Source organism: Blennius ocellaris (genome assembly GCF_963422515.1).
Source record: "Blennius ocellaris genome assembly, chromosome: 23".
In the NCBI taxonomy this organism is placed as follows: domain Eukaryota; kingdom Metazoa; phylum Chordata; class Actinopteri; order Blenniiformes; family Blenniidae; genus Blennius; species Blennius ocellaris.
In genome coordinates this window covers 4,649,991-4,667,929 of record NC_137672.1, presented here as the reverse complement: position 1 = coordinate 4,667,929, position 17,939 = coordinate 4,649,991, and the positions used below count along the sequence as shown (strand labels likewise).

Here is a 17,939-nt window from a genome sequence, read left to right as displayed (position 1 = left end):
GCCGGAGTGGCCGCTCCTGCGAGTTAGCTTCCTTTTTCTCCAGCTATTATGACGACCACGCACTGCGCAATTAACGCCGGCCAGCTCGGATAGCTTTAAATTAGCTTTAAATTGGAAAATGTTAAACAGACTGGTATCGCAAATCAAGTAGCGCGGAACTAAACCGGAAGTGTGACTACGTGCTTAGTGTATAAGGAAAGGCATGCTATTGTCCTTTGGTGAGTGTTTTTATAGAAACATCTAACCATACTATCATTGGATGTATTTATTAACCACCAAATTTGAGCATCAGTGACTTTAACCCTCACTTGACAGATGTGCTTGACATTGTATCCAGAGAGAGAAAAGACTGTTATATCATGGGAGATTTTAATATTAATTATAATAGACTCTGTTAAGAATGCTGAAATTCATTCACTTTTGGGTACAATGGTTTCACACTTTTTTTTTTACCTTGTGATATCCAAACCAATGAATTCAGAAATCCTTTGTATAGACATATCAGATCACCTTCCAATATTTCTCATGACTTCTGCACATCCATCTATTATGGACAATAACTCCAATCCATCAACACATCTACTATAAACCAATTTAAGGAGCTGATCGAGCATCTTTCATGGGATACTGTTTTGGACTTGGATGACCCACAGAAGGCATACACTGTATTCATTAATGAAGTAATCAAATCCTACAGTGTTGCGTTCCTTGGAAAGAAGAGGAATTCTACGTCTTACGCGAAACCAACAAAGCCATGGGTAACCATAGAAATGATCAAGTCTCTTAGAAATAAACATATACTATACAAAAAATATCTTTCTAATCCTACTCCATTTCATCATAGGCAATTTATACAATACAGAAACAAATTAAATCATATTATTATGATTATATCAGATTATTATTATGGGCTAATAAACATGATTTTGGTACTGAACTCTCCAAGTGTAAAAATAATATGAGGGCACTCTGGTGTATCAGTAATACAATTCATGACAAAAGAAAAACAGAAACATTTTCCCAATGAATTTAGGATCAATGGATCACCAATACAGGATCCTAAAACTGTAGCCCATAACTTTAATCAGTTTTTCACTGAAGAAGGACCAGCATTGGCATTTAAAATTCCTGTGGTCAATGAAAGCCCACTTCAATTGAGAACACCGCCCCCCACTGGTGGACTTCAGCTAAGCCCCGTTACCTGCAGTGAAGTCTCTGAGATACTCCACTCTTTGAAGAGTTCAGCTCCAGGTTAGGATCATTTTAGTGGAGAGCTAATTAAAGTGGTTTCTGATGCCATTGTCAAACCATTGACATATATATTCAACTTGTCTTTTTCAAGTGGAATTGTGCCCCAGGAACTAAAAATGGCCAAAAATCATTCCCATGTACAAAGCTGAAGATCCTGCAGTATTTACTAACTACAGACAAATTTCCATCCCACCCTCTATTTCAAAGATTCTTGACAAGCTAACCTATAGTAGACTACTGAGTTCCCTTGACAAAAATGAAATATTATACAAACACCACTATGATTTTAAGGAATCCTATTCTACCTCTGTGGCCATCACCCATCTTACTAATGAAATACACAGAGCCAACGTCAACAAAGAACACACTATTGGAATTTTTTTTTAGATTTGTCAAAAGCTTATGTCACTGCAGATCACCTTATTTTGTTGCAAAGACTGAAATATTTGGGACTGCGTGAGCAAGCATTGTTGTGGTTTACCGGTTACTTGGACCACAGGAAACAATTTGTAACTTTCAATGTCCCCTCACTATAAAATGTGGTGTCCCCCAGGGATCAATTGTGATCAATCCCCGATCTGAACCCGAGTGGTGTTCTGTTATTGGACTTCTGTGCCAGTCACAGTTTGTCCACAACGAACACCATGTTCGAGCACAGGGGTGTCCATAAGTGCACGTGGGACCAGGACACCCTGGGCCGGAGGTCAATGATAGACTTTGTGGTCGTGTCGTCTGATCTCTGGCCGCGTGTCTTGGACACTCGGGTAAAGAGAGGGGCAGAGCTGTCAACTGATCACCACTGGTACTGATCTGAGTGGAGGACGGTTCTGGACTGGTACTGACCTGGGTGGAGGACTGTTCTAGACTGGTACTGTCCTGGGTGGAGGACTGTTCTGTTGGAGTGGTACTGTTCTGGGTGGAGGACTGTTCTGGACTGGTACTGTCCTGGGTGGAGGACTGGACTGGTACTGATCTGAGTGGAGGACGGTTCTGGACTGGTACTGTCCTGGGTGGAGGACTGGACTGGTACTGATCTGAGTGGAGGACAGTTCTAGACTGGTACTGACCTGGGTGGAGGACTGTTCTGTTGGAGTGGTACTGTTCTGGGTGGAGGACTGTTCTGGACTGGTACTGTCCTGGGTGGAGGACTGGACAGGTACTAATCTGAGTGGAGGACGGTTCTGGACTGGTACTAACCTGGGTGGAGGACTGTTCTAGACTGGTACTGTCCTGGGTGGAGGACTGTTCTAGACTGGTACTGTCCTGGGTGGAGGACTGGACAGGTACTGATCTGAGTGGAGGACTGTTCTGGACTGGTACTGTCCTGGGTGGAGGACTGGACTGGTACTGATCTGAGTGGAGGACAGTTCTAGACTGGTACTGACCTGGGTGGAGGACTGTTCTGTTGGAGTGGTACTGTTCTGGGTGGAGGACTGTTCTGGACTGGTACTGTCCTGGGTGGAGGACTGGACAGATACTAATCTGAGTGGTGAACTGTCCTGGGTGGAGGACTGGACTGGTACTGATCTGAGTGGAGGACTGTTCTAGACTGGTACTGTCCTGGGTGGAGGACTGTTCTAGACTGGTACTGTCCTGGGTGGAGGACTGGACAGGCACTGATCTGAGTGGAGGACTGTTCTGGACTTGGACTGACCTGGGTAGAGGAATGTTCTGGACTGGTCCCGGTGAAGTTGGGCTCATTTGAACTGTTTTTACTGGAATAACAGATTTTGTTTCAATAGAGTCTGAACCAGACTGAGCTGAACAGCAGGACGGATTGTTGATCGACACAAACAGAACATATCAAAATAAATAAACAGTTTGTGCACCTGACTAAAAACATGAAAATGTTTGTGAAAAGTAGTGACAGAATATTAAATGTAAATAAAGTTTTTAAAAACAAATCTCTCTCTCTCTCCCTCTCTCTGTGGTGACCTTGAGTCATTTTTAGCACATAATGGCGGCAGGGGCTCACCACAGCATGGTGTGTGTGTGCATTCGCTGGTGAAGCTGTACAGGTATAAGAGACTGAAACCACCATCATCACTTCCTCACCTTGGATACTTCAACCGTCCTCACCGTTTAAGAAGGCTGCGCTCTGCTAATGCTATTGCTAATTCTAATGCTATTGCCCCTCTGCTGAAACGGGGTTAGTATCATACTTGCAATCTGCCAGCCAATAAAAAGACAGTGATTGGTTGTAGTCAAAAAGAGAGTAAAATTGTTTTGTTTGGAACATTGGAAAATGGTCAGAGAGTGATCGGAGAATTATCAGAAAGTGATCAGTGTGACTGAAGAAGGTTGATTGATCGTGGAAACACTCATTGTTCAGGAGGAACCACACCGACTGATTGATTTCAACACAGTTTATTTACAGTACACCTCATGTTCCACGTGAAGCCTTGGCATTACTGTTGCATGATGCTTCCAGTTGCTGGAATCTCCCAGCAGTCTCTTCCTGCCCCCCCCCCCCCCCCCCTCCCCCCCACCAAGCCCCGGGGGCTTCAGTCGACAGGGCCTTGGAAGATGAGTTTGATGTGGCCCTGCTCGCCCGTCAGCCAGGTGCCACAGAAGGGGCAGGCGGCGTGGAAGGCGTGGGTGCCGTGCGGCAGCGGGATCTGGCTCCACCCCCCTACTGTCTTTTCTGAGCACACGTGGCCGCAGGGGCAGAAGGCGTGAGTGGGCGGCCCGGCGTCCAGGTACAGTCCGCCCTCGCAGCCCAGCCACAGCGGCACGTAGGGGCCCACCCTGCGGCACATGGGGCACTCCCTCTCGCCGGTGCTGGCCGGGGCCGTGCCCCCCGGGCCGGCCGGGCCCTTCTCCTTGCGGTAGCCCCAGTTGTGGTAGCCGTGCACGTGGCCGCAGTTGACGTAGACCCAGGGCTGCTTCTTGTCCACGATCTCGCGCTGGGCCAAGCTGGGGAAGGCCAGCGTGTTGAAGCCTACCGGGCACTGCGGCCGGGCGGCATTCAGCTCCTGCCGGAGCGACTCCAGCTGCTTCAGGGTGGGGGTGTGGCGCAGGCCGGCCGGGGTCCGCCACAGCAGCGTCGCGCCGCACAGGTCGATCAGGGAGCCATCCTGCAGGGTGTTGGACTCGTTCTCAACCTGACGGGGGGGAAAAGAGGACACAGCACAACACTTGGCTATGAGCTGGTTCTAACCTCATGGTGCTTCCCTCTGGTCACCACACAGGGGCGCTGTGCTTCTGACTTCAGACTGAAGACACCGCCATCAGATTCTGGACAATTAGTGACACGCTGGACGCCATTACCGTCCAGCCAGTTGTACACACTATAGTCATTATTTTCATATAAACCAATAGAAACTCGCTGACAATCAAACTTCAGGTTTCTGACATTCCTGGTGTCACTGTTCAGGACGTCCGACTGCAGAGGCCACATTGTTTCAATATGCTCAATTATGCTCAATTATAATAAAAAAAGAAGACCCCCCCCCCCCCCCCCCCCGACCCCACTTTGCCCCCTCCTCACTAACCTCCCCTATCCAGTTCACCCCCCTCACCAGCTTGCCCCTCTGCTGGGCCGACCGGGTCTCTCTCAGGGCGAACACGTTGCCGCAAACGGAGATCTCCCTCCAGACGCCGGGCGCCGGCTCTGACACAAACTCGCCGGCTGGATGCATCACCAGGACGCCGTTGGTGGTCAGACCATCCATCAGGCCGTCCGAGGTCCTCCACTTGGCCGCTCGCTCCTGTGGAGGGGGGGGGGAGGAGCATGAGGGGGGAGGTCTGTGTGTTTGTGGGGTGGGTGATCTGCTTTCCCCTGCTGACATTTCACGTAAACGCAGCGTTTTTGTCCGATGATCCATATGGGGCGGAGCTTCAGTGGAGAAATTCTAAAATGGCTTGACTTTGAGGTGTGGACGGCCAAGGCACACATCTGTGTGTGTGTGCGTGTGTGTGTGTGTGTGTGTGTAGGCAGAGTCAGAAACATGATGTGGAGGTACAATAATAACCTGCTTCAGCACAGCGTGACTGCATCCCATGCAACATTCAGCAGGACACTCACACACACACACACACACACACACACACACACACACACACACACACTGTTGTGATGTCACACGTAGGCGGCGCCATCGTGTCCCTGGTGTTGCTGTGGCTGCGTTGCCATGGTTACCATGTCCTCCTTCACTCACCCCCAGGAAGATGTTCTTGGAGGAGTCGAAGCCGGCGGCGTAGATGCGGGCGGTGTACGGAGCACTGCGCTCACACATGATGCGGCAGGCGTAGCGGGAGATGGTGCTCTGAGCCGACTGGCCGCCGCCCCCTCCCTCCCCCACCGCCAACCCGCCCTGCCCCCCCCCACCGCTGCTGCCGCTGCCCGCCGTGTCCGTCACCACGAAGTCGATCATGCTCTCTGTGGACCGACCAATCTGAGAACCCAGAGGGAAGCCATCAACATCATCTTCATCACCCACATCATCACCATCATCATCCTCATCATCATCACATCACATCACCGTCATTATCATTATCATTATGATCATCATTATGACATCATTATCATTATGATCATCATTATGACATCATCATCACCATCCACATCGTCACCATCACCACATCACCATCATCATGACATCATTATAATCCACATCACCATTATCATTGTCACCAGCATCACATCACCATCACCATCATCGTCACATCACATCATCATCACATCACCGTCATTATCATCATCATCATCATCATCATCATGATGACATCATCATCACCATCACATCTCCATCACCGTCACCATCATCACATCACCATCACCATCATCGCATCACCATCATCGCATCACCATCACCATCATCGCATCACCATCACCATCATCGCATCACCATCACCATCATCGCATCACCACATCACATCACCATCACCATCATCGTCACCATCATCACCATCATCACATCACCATCACCGTCACCATCATCATCACATCACCATCACCACATCACCATCACCGTCACTATCATCGTCACCATCATCATCACATCACCATCATCGTCACCATCATCACATCACCATCATCATCACATCACCATCACCATCATCGTCACCATCATCACATCACCATCACTATCATCGTCACCATCATCATCACATCACCATCACCATCATCGCATCACCATCACCATCATCGCATCACCATCACTATCATCGTCACCATCATCATCACATCACCATCACCACATCACATCACCATCACCATCATCGTCACCATCATCATCACCATCATCACATCACCATCATCGCATCACCATCACCATCACCGTCACCATCACCATCACCATCATCGTCACCATCATCACATCACATCACCATCACTATCATCGTCACCATCATCATCACATCACCATCACCACATCACATCACCATCACCATCATCGCATCACCATCACCACATCACATCACCATCACCGTCACCATCATCATCACCATCATTACATCACCATCATCGCATCACCATCACCGTCACCATCACATCACCATCACCATCATCGTCACCATCATCATCACATCACCATCACTATCATCGTCACCATCATCATCACATCACCATCACCATCACATCACCATCACCATCATCGTCACCATCATCACATCACCATCACTATCACCGTCACCATCCTCATCCTCATCATCATCATCGTCATCGTCATTATCTTCACCATGAACAACATCATGGTGTGTGTGTGTGTGTGTGTGTGTGTGTGTGTGTGTGTGTGTGTGTGTGTGTGTGTGTGTGTGTGTGTACCTGGAACATGTCTGTGTGTGTGTCGTGTGTGTACTCCACGATGACCGAGTGACTCCTGGACAATGTGTAGGAGATGCTGTGTTGACTCTTGTTGCTGAGAGCCTGAGAACAGAAACAGGAGGGTTCAGATCACAACAGTACAACACCTGACCAGATACCTTCAGGACCAGATACCTTCAGGACCAGATACCTTCAGGACCAGACACATTTAGGACCAGATGCCTTCAGGACCAGATACCTTCAGGACCAGATACCTTCAGGATCAGATACCTTCAGGACCATATACCTTCAGGACCAGATACGTTCAGGACCAGATACATTTAGGACCAGATGTCTTCAGGACCAGATACCTTCAGGACCATATACCTTGAGGACCAGATACGTGCAGGACCAGATACATTTAGGACCAGATGCCTTCAGGACCATATACCTTGAGGACCAGATACGTGCAGGACCAGATACATTTAGGACCAGATGCCTTCAGGACCAGATACCTTCAGGACCATATACCTGCAGAACCTGGTCGAACATCAGCTGACCATCTATCAGGTGAAACTCTGAAAACTTCTGACATGAAGAACCAGAAAGTCCAGGTCATGTAGGTTCAATGCTATCATGCTAATATGGCTATGCTAACAGAGTCAAGATCAATATTTCAATCAGCAGGTTGTTTGTGTTTCGTTCCAAACGTCACAGGCTCTGTATTGTCGATTTGTACTGTCTCTGCTCAGACAACAACCGCCAGACCTGTTGTTGTTTTTGTTGTTGTTGTTTGTAGACAAAGCACCAACATGTTGAACCTTTATTCCTGAAGGGCCCTGAAAGGTCCTGAAGGGTCCTGTATAGCCCCGTTTCCACCACACAAAAAGTGCTGGAATGTACAGGTAAAGTCCGTTATGTTTCGCGTTTCCACTGCAAGAATGTGTGATTTTACAGAAACAACTGATCCAAAGGTGGTCGCTTATCCGCTCCCCCTCCGTCGGGGAACCCGGGACCATGGAACTGGTCTGAGCTTGAGGAGCTGTCTGCTGATTGGTCGGTGATTTACTACACGCCCTCAATATTTTAATCTGTCGGCTGGATAAATCCTCTGCTGTTAGCGTGGTCAGCTTTGAACTGGTTGTTTTTTGGTTTTTTTCCTTTTCTTGTCTTTGCTGCTCAACTTTTGTGTTGGTCGTGAAAGAGCGGACGTGAGGCAGGGGGAGACCGGGACTTGGGACTTTATATCGCGTTGGAGCTTTCTGTTTGCAGCATAGCGTCAGTTCTGTTCAACCGCAGTCAGCGCTGCTGCATCGGACGCAGGACGCGGGCAACCCGTGTCCCTGTGCAGCGCACTGATACGGCTCTGTGCCGCGGCCAGCCGGGGCACACTGGGGTGCGGGGCAAGTCACCGCTCTCTCAGGACCGACACGGAAGGTGCAGCTGCAGCTCTGTGGCTGCAAAAAATAAAAGTGAACAAAACAACTAGTGCAAAGTGGAGGATGTAAACAACAGCAGAGGATTCATAAGGTCCAGATCTGCCGCCAGACTGAGACGACTGTTGTAACGTCACACATCGGCGGAGCTCTAAGCCCCGCCTACTTTTTAAGCTCCTTTCTGCAGTGGAAACGGGTACCGGATTTGGCTCCGGTTACACTTTGCCATACCGCTCCGTAAGGCTCCGTTCCGTCCCTGCACTTTTTGTGCGGTGGAAACACAAAAAAAGCGTCTGAAGAGGTCCGAAATGGTCCTGGAGGATCCTAAATGGTCCTGAAGGGTCCTGGGGGGTCCTAAAAGGTTCTGAAAGGTCCTAAATAGTCCTGAAAGGTCCTGAGGGGTCCTGAAATGCCCTAAAGGTTTTGGGGACTAGAACACTAAAACCACCTCATGTCTTTGGTTCACTTTTATCTTTACTTCCTTTCCAGGTTTTAATCTTTACTTCCTGTCCAGGTTTTTATCTTTACTTCCTGTCCAGGTTTGAATCTTTACTTCCTTTCCAGGTTTTAATCTTTACTTCCTGTCCAGGTTTTAATCTTTACTTCCTTTCCAGGTTTTAATCTTTGCTTCCTGGCCAGGTTTTAATCTTTACTTCCTGTCCAGGTTTTAATCTTTACTTCCTGTCCAGGTTTTAATCTTTACTTCCTGTCCAGGTTTTAATCTTTACTTCCTGTCCAGGTTTTTATCTTTACTTCCTGTCCAGGTTTTAATCTTTACTTCCTTTCCAGGTTTTAATCTTTACTTCCTGTCCAGGTTTTAATCTTTACTTCCTGTCCAGGTTTTAATCTTTACTTCCTGTCCAGGTTTTAATCTTTACTTCCTGTCCAGGTTTTAATCTTTAGTTCTGGTCCAGTTTTTGGGTCTCTGGATCAGGAGCTCTTGCTCTTCTTTACCCAGTAAGAAATAAAACGTGGATTTAAAGGTTAAAAAAAACTCCAGTTCCTGACGTTTGGCAGGCTAATAAATAATAATAATAATAATAATAATAATAATAATAATACATTTATTTTCAGGACTTTTTAAAGCACCCAATGCGAATGAAAAAGCTAAAAAAAAACAAACACAAAAAAATATATAAAAACATAAATACATAAAACTAAAAACAAACTAAAACAAAAACAACCAGTAAAAACATAAAAACAAACACTCCAACAATTGTCTGGGACAAGGCTTCAGGTGCAAAGCAAGTGAAAGAGGAAGGTTTTGAAAGAAGCTCCACGGCGCCGGACCTTGGACACCAGAGGTGTGGACACGTTGTGGATGACGTCGGGTTTGACCCCGTTGGCTTTGGGCCTCTTGTAAAGTGCCAGGCGGCTTCTTCTGCGACCTTTGTCGCCGTTGGCCAGCGAGCCATTGTGTCTGTGGAAACACAGAGCAGATGTCGTGAAGCCAACACAAACGACGACCACGTTTAGGTGATTCTCACGTTTCAGACACAAACCTGTCGTTTAGTGAAATCTGCTGTTTTGTTTCTTCACATGGAGTCTGAACTCATGAACTCACCAATTCTAATCAGGTTACACCAGTTTGAGTGATGGAGGGATGGAGTGATGGAGGGATGGAGTGATGGCGGGATAGATTGAGGGAGTGATGAGGTGAGAGAGTAATGGAGTGATAGTGATGGAGGGATGGAGTGATGGAGGGATAGATTGATGGAGTGATGAGGTGACAGAGTAATGGAGTGATAGTGATGGAGGGATGGAGTGATGGAGGGATAGATTGATGGAGTGATGAGGTGACAGAGTGATGGAGTGATAGTGATGGAGTGATGGAGGGATAGATTGATGGAGTGATGAGGTGAGAGAGTAATGGAGTGAGAGTGATGGAGGGATGGATTGATAGAGTGATAGTGTGATAGAGTGATGGAGTGAGAGTGATGGAGGGATGGAGAGATAGATTGATGGAGTGATGAGGTGACAGAGTAATGGAGTGATAGTGATGGAGTGATGGAGGGATAGATTGATGGAGTGATGAGGTGAGAGATTAATGGAGTGATAGTGATGGAGGGATGGAGGGATGGATTGATAGAGTGACAGTGTGATAGAGTGATGGAGTGAGAGTGATGGAGGGATGGAGTGATGGATTGATAGAGTGGCAGTGTGATAGAGTGATAGAGTGAGAGTGATGGAGGGATGAGTGATGAGTGATGGAGTGATGGACTGAACCTGCAGCAGGTCAATGTGCTCTGCAGGCCGTCGTTCCCTCCAGGTGAAGACCTCAGGTATGTGAGGTCTTCACCGCAGGGGGTTCTAATGTTACGGGTCACCAATAACAGGATCCAGCCTGGATCCCACAGCTCTGAACAGATGAATGGTTGAATGGTTCCTCCCAGGTCGACCATGAACACATTAATACGTTGACGCTCCTCCAGACTGAACCAGAAGCTTCCTGCTCCGATCAAATGAAGCGTCTCATCCTCTCCTCTTCGCTACCACACAACCAAACCACCAGCCAGAGCCTCTCTGGTTCTCCTGCCGTGTGAGAGGGTGAACGTTCACTTCCTGCCTGCCAGCAAACCACAACTTCTCTGGTTCTCCTCCCACAACATGACAAGACGACACCGTTGAGGACAAAATACCATCAGCAAACACTGAGAGGTTCCCCATGGAGGCCAACCGCCAGTAGACCACTGGTAGACCACGAGACCACCAGTAGACCACTAGTAGACCATTAGTAGACCACAAGAACACCAGTAGACCACTAGTAGACCACCAGTAGACCACTAGTAGACCACGAGACCACCAGTAGACCACTAGTAGACCATTAGTAGACCACTAGTAGACCACAAGACCACCAGTAGACCATTAGTAGACCACGAGACCACCAGTAGACCACTAGTAGACCATTAGTAGACCACAAGAACACCAGTAGACCATTAGTAGACCACGAGACCACTAGTAGACCACTAGTAGACCACGAGACCACCAGTAGACCACTAGTAGACCACAAGAACACCAGTAGACCATTAGTAGACCACGAGACTACCAGTAGACCACTAGTAGACCATTAGTAGACCACAAGAACACCAGTAGACCACCAGTAGACGATTAGTAGACCACGAGACCACCAGTAGACCACTAGTAGACCATTAGTAGACCACAAGAACACCAGTAGACCACCAGTAGACATTAGTAGATGACCAGTAGACCACGAGAACACCAGTAGACAACTAGTAGACCACGAGACCACCAGTAGACCACTAGTAGACCATGAGAACACCAGTAGACAACTAGTAGACCACGAGAACACCAGTAGTCCATGAGTAGACCAGTAGACAACTAGTAGACCACGAAAAAACCAGTAGACCACGAGTAGACCATTAGTAGACCACCAGTAGACCACTAGTAGACCATGAGACCACCAGTAGACCACTGGTAGACCACCAAACCACCAAATACTGCCACCAGACCACCAGTAGACCTCGGAGGCCATCTCGACTGGTCTCACCCCAACACGATGAGTTCTCCGTACTTGACGGGCTCCTTGTCTTCAGGAAAGCCTCCGTCGTGCGGCTGGGAGCTGGAGCCCAGGGGGGGAGGGGGCTGGCTCTTGTTGCAGGACGGGCGCAGCTCCAGAGATGGGGGGGGACACAGCGCCTCTGAGCTGCCCTCCAAAACCATGCCCACCGGCCACAGCTGGGGCTCGCTGCTGGGGGGGGGGGGGGGGGGGGGGGGGGGGGGGGCAGAGAGAGGAAGAATCACTACATGCAGGGTTGAATTGCAACACATAATACTGTGACATTAACAGGAATCTCTGTCCTCTAGGGGGTTAAACTCCTAACTTCTAAGATTGACTTGTACGATTATGTTGGGATTTATGGTTGGTCATTAGCATTAAATTACTGTAAGTAATAGATTATTGAAAAAACTGTTAATTATTAATGGACGTAAACTGTGATTTGATCTAACAATTCTAAAAGTAATTGATTACTTACTTAAAGTTAATAAATTATCAAAAATAATGTATTAATGAAAAATTATTCATTTGAATAAATTCATTATTTATTCATTAATATTAAAATGGGGCACCACCAGCTAAACTGGAAATAGCTAATTACCAAAATATCAGTCTCGTTTGAAAAGGTTTATTTAAGTTAGTTAATATCTGTGTGTAAAAATATAACAATCTTAAATAACAGGGAAGGTGTGATCAAAGACTGTTACAAACCAGTGAATGTCAACAATAAATACACAATAATTACCAGGAATCGATCAATTCAGCTAACGTTTATTAACAAAAAGTATTTATTCACAAATAAATTGGAAATATTTTTATAAATCAAGACATTCAAGAATCAAACAGCAACTAACATGGAGATCAAATCTTCTAGATGGCAAACACTATGTACAAAGAAAGATGTGAAAGAAAAATGGGTATAGTGACGTGGAACGTCCACCGGGGGAAAGTGTCCACCAGGTGATTGATAAGTTGGTATACCCATCCAAAATGGCGGCTCCGGTGGGGGGGGTGTCGGGAGATTTAATAGTTCCTGTGACGTTTAACTCTTCCTGTACAGGTGATTTGCTACTTCCTGTGGGGTTTAACACTTCCTGTGCGAGGAGGTTTACCACTTCCTGTGCGGGAGGATTAACACTTCCTATTCAAGGAGGTTTAACACTTCCTGTGTGGGAGGATTAACACTTCCTGTGTGGGAGGATTAACACTTCCTGTGTGAGGAGGTTTAACACTTCCTGTGTGGGAGGATTAACACTTCCTGTGCGGGTGATTTGCTACTTCCTGTGGGGTTTACCACTTCCTGTGCGAGGAGGTTTACCACTTCCTGTTCGAGGAGGTTAACACTTCCTGTGCAGGAGGATCAACACTTCCTGTGTGGGAGGATTAACACTTCCTGTGTGGGAGGATTAACACTTCCTGTGCGGGTGATTTGCTACTTCCTGTGGGGTTCAACACTTCCTGTGCGAGGAGGTTTACCACTTCCTGTGCGGGAGGATTAACACTTCCTGTGTGGGAGGATTAACACTTCCTGTGCGGGTGATTTGCTACTTCCTGTGGGGTTCAACACTTCCTGTGCGAGGAGGTTTACCACTTCCTGTTCGAGGAGGTTTAACACTTCCTGTGCAGGAGAATCAACACTTCCTGTGTGGGAGGATTAACACTTCCTGTGTGGGAGGATTAACACTTCCTGTGCGGGTGATTTGCTACTTCCTGTGGGGTTCAACACTTCCTGTGCGAGGAGGTTTACCACTTCCTGTGCGGGAGGATTAACACTTCCTGTTCGAGGAGGTTGAACACTTCCTGTGCGAGGAGGTTTAACACTTCCTGTGTGGGAGGATTAACACTTCCTGTGTGGGAGGATTAAAACTTCCTGTGCGGGAGATTTTACACTTCCTGTGCGGGAGATTTTACACTTCCTGTGCGGGAGCTTGTTTCTACCACCACAGTGTCCGGCGTCTCCTGCGGTGGCAGCAGGACGGTTCTGAGAGGAGTGGGATCATTTCTACCTGGTGTAGCGTGACGCATTCACATACTTTGTGTTTTCACCGAGTCAAAGCTCCGTTCTTGTGTCTGCACACACATTCTTCAAGCTCAAGCCTATTATTAATCAGCAGTGGGCGAGACCACCTACACAAAGGAAAGTGAGCGGCGCAAACAAGCATGACAAAGCTTTGTTCTCCCTTTGAGCAGATTAGATAATCATCCTGGGAGCGTGGACGTAATAAACGGCCAAAGCACCGGCCACAGCACCGGCCCAAGTTTGGCCGGTTTCCTCCTCCTTCCTGTTGGACGAGTAGCGAGGAAACCTCCTCTGACGGCTCAGTCAACAGGACAGTCCTTATTAGACCTGATTGGATTTGGGCCAAGCGATGAGCCCGATGAGGAGAATTATACCACCTCATCATGAGATGACGGATGGCAGCAGCCGGCGGACGTTTCATTAGCCGACACTCTGCCGCCGGCCAGAGATCAGAGGGAGGAAACCAGGGGAAGAGCCCAGGAACAGAGACCAGAAATCTTTCCTTCAAGGCCAGCGGAGGCGTCATTACTCACCAACACCAGTTCGGGAGCATGAATACTGCGGTTTCTGGTTCACTCCAGAACCCAATTTACAGTCAAATTCCCCAAATTAAACATTCCAGAAACATCCACCGGCATCATAAAAGAACTTTTCCCAGTCATCTGTTTGATCACAAACAGCCGGAGCTGCTGTAAGGCTGCAGATCCTCCAGCAGGTGGCAGCAGTAATTTGAGGTGTCAAATTACTGCTGGATGACAACTTGGTCAGCTTTTTTTTCTAATTTTCTCGATCTCAGATTCTTTGCAGATATGTCTTCCCACTACTCCTCAGGTTTCACAAACATTTTAGAATTTTCATGATGTTCTTTATCTTCATCTTGTATGACTGTCAACAGGACCGTCAATGGCCCTTAAAAACCTTTTCTATCCTCCTCCTTCTGGACCTGGTCCACCTTAGCTTAGCAGCGAGCTAGCAGGTAGCAGAATGTGTAAACAGACCAGGAAGATGATGAAGACGAGTTGATTCCAAAGAGGAAGATCAGGGAACCATCATGTGGTGGCAGTTTGGACTGAAGAAGGAAAAGTGTGGAATAGTGCAGCTCCAGAGCTGCAACGCCCCTCACGTACTCATCTTTTACTGTCACGTAATGATGATGTCATATACCTGCGACGCATTTAGAACCCGGCTTGTTGTGTCTGGGTACGCTTTGCCGTACTGTACCATACTGCACCATACTGTACTGTACTGTGCAGTGGAAATGAGGCTTAAAGTACCACCTGTGTATCATCAAGGCTCATCTGTTTCTCCTGAAGAGGAGGAGGAGGAGGAGGAGGAGGAGGAGGAGGAGGGGCTTGAAGGGCAGAGAGAGGTGAAGGGAAGGAAATGAAAGAAGGGGCAGATCTCATGGACACACACACACACACACACACACACACACACACACACACACACACACACACACACACACACACACACACACACACACACACACACACACACACAGCGCGAAGATGGTGTGCATCTGTCAGGATGAGAAAAACGAGGAGTGGAGCGGAGGGGTGGCTGTAGTTTGTGTCAGCACGAGCATGCTCAGTAGGTAGGAGAAGCGAGCTATGACAGAGTGATGGATGGACTGATAGAGAGAGAGAGAGAGAGAGAGAGAGAGAGAGAGAGAGAGAGAGAGAGAGAGAGAGGGGATTTGGGCTTGAAGAACGATGGAGTATCAATCATTCTCCTGATTCTCCTGTGGGCCAAAACCCACCAAGAGGCTCCAATCTGGTCCCACCAAGGAGCTTAAAGAGGATTTTTACCAGTTTTATTTTGACATTTCATTGTATTTTGCACCAGAATGTTTCATTAAAATTGACTTTACGTTGACATTGTAATCATTTTCAGTACAAACTGTTTGATCTTTAAAAAATATGGACAATTTCATTACATACATTGTGACGACAACAAACACAAACTTTGAAGTGTAAATTTAAAGTTATTTATAGCCATTCAAAGTAATTTACAGCTATTTATAGTTATTCAAAGTTATTTATAGCTATTTTAAGTTATTTATAGCTATTTATAGCTATTTAGTTATTAAAAGTTATTTATAGTTATTTATCGCTATTAAGTCATTTATATCTATTTATAGCAATTTAAAGTTATTTATAACTATTAAATGTTATTTATAGTTATTTATAGCTATTAAAAGTGATTTAGTTATTTATAGCTATTAATAGTTATTTTTAGCTATTTATAGCTATTAGAAGTTATTTATATCTATTTATAGATATTTATAGTTATTTACAGTTATTTATAGATATTTATAGCTATTAATAGTTATTTATAGCTATTTATAGCTATTAAAAGTTATTTATATCTATTTATAGATATTTATAGTTATTTACAGTTATTTATAGATATTTCTAGCTATTAAAAGTGATTTATATCTATTTATAGCTATTTATAGCTATTTATAGTTATCTATAGCTATTTATAGTTACTTATAGTTATTTATAGCTATTAAATGTTCTATATGTTCATCAGTCTGTTATACCAACTTGTTTTTTCAATCAGCCCATTAGGCACCTCTCTTTCTTTTAATATTGTAATGCTCTTGCATCATAATGGCGCGGCCCAATAGTACACCGCCTAATGTGGGTGGAGATATGAAGTTTCTTCATTTTAATTGCAAAGGTCTGAACAATCCAATTAAATGGACTAAGGTCCAACATTACCTGCTCGTGTAATTTTTCTGCAGGAAACCCATTTGAACGATACAGACAGTCTTAGATTAAAACAGAGTTGGGTTGGTCAGATATTTCTCTCCTCTTTCTCCAGTAAAGCGAGAGGCGCTGTGATACAAACCATGTCTGATCCTACGGGCAGGTTCATTATTGTCACCGGCCAAATGTATGACGCCAAGGTAGTCCTTGCAAATATACATGCGCCGAACTGGGACGACGAGGCTTTCTCTAGACGGTTATTGTTTGATGTTGCCGGACGTGTCACAACACAACTTGGGTGGAGATTTTAATTGCTGGCTGGACCCTTCGTTCCTCCCGCTCCTCCTCAACCTCAGTGCTCAAATCTAAATCAGCCAAAGTAATTGAAGCTTTCATGTTCTTGATCCATGGCGTTATTCTAACCCAGGCTCTTTGTTTTCTTGTGTACACTGGATTTTTACACTTATTGATTTCTTTTTGGTGGACAGCGCACTGCTTACAGCAGATTCTGGTTGTAAATGTGATTATTTTGTTGGATCACGCATCAGTCGCCACTAATATATATGGTAAATGGTAAATGGTCTAGATTTATATAGCGCCTTCTAACCACACTGAGTGCAGTCCCAAAGCGCTTCACATATCAGTCATTCACCCATTCACGCTCACATTCACACACCAATGGGACAGAGCTGCCATGCAAGGCGCTAGTCGACCACTGGGAGCAATTTAGGGTTCAGTGTCTTGCCCAAGGACACTTCGACTCATAGACCAGTGTAGACTGGGATCGAACCTCTGACCTCTCACTCTGAAAGACGACCACTCTACCACCTGAGCCACGGTCGCCCCCATATATATATATATATATATATATATATATATATATATATATATATATATATATATATATATATATATATATATATATATATATATATATATATATATATTCAGTAATTCACATGTCTACTTGCCGCCTTGGCGCCTCAACACACAACTTCTCTTGAAGAAAGAGTTTGTTGGAACTTATATCGAGGCCATTAGATGTTTTCTTTCAAATTAATAAACCCTCAGATATTTTAGCTTCTGTATTATGGGAATCAATGAAAGCATTTATAAGGGGGGAAATTATCTATGAGGTCCACCAAAGGCGATCTATGAGATTGAAACTGAATAGATTGTCCCACCGTACAGCGGTTTCAGACTCAGTACGCTGCTTCAAAACGACCGGACATCTATAAGGAACGCGTTTCCT

The 17,939-nt window shown here is 46.0% G+C and overlaps 1 protein-coding gene across 1 annotated transcript; it reads right to left on the bottom strand.

Moving 5' to 3' along the window:
* Nucleotides 1-3,755: 3,755 nt before the first annotated feature.
* peli3 (pellino E3 ubiquitin protein ligase family member 3) lies at nt 3,756-14,593 on the bottom strand (the record flags this gene model as incomplete). The annotated part of the gene is made up of 7 exons (XM_080519172.1): nt 14,504-14,593; nt 11,942-12,139; nt 9,724-9,853; nt 7,019-7,120; nt 5,412-5,648; nt 4,773-4,961; nt 3,756-4,355 (listed from the first exon to the last, which is right to left on the bottom strand). The coding sequence occupies exons 1-7, from the start codon at nt 14,521-14,523 to the stop codon at nt 3,756-3,758; spliced, it is 1,476 nt and encodes a 491-aa protein (XP_080375298.1). The 5' UTR covers nt 14,524-14,593.
* Nucleotides 14,594-17,939: the final 3,346 nt, after the last annotated feature.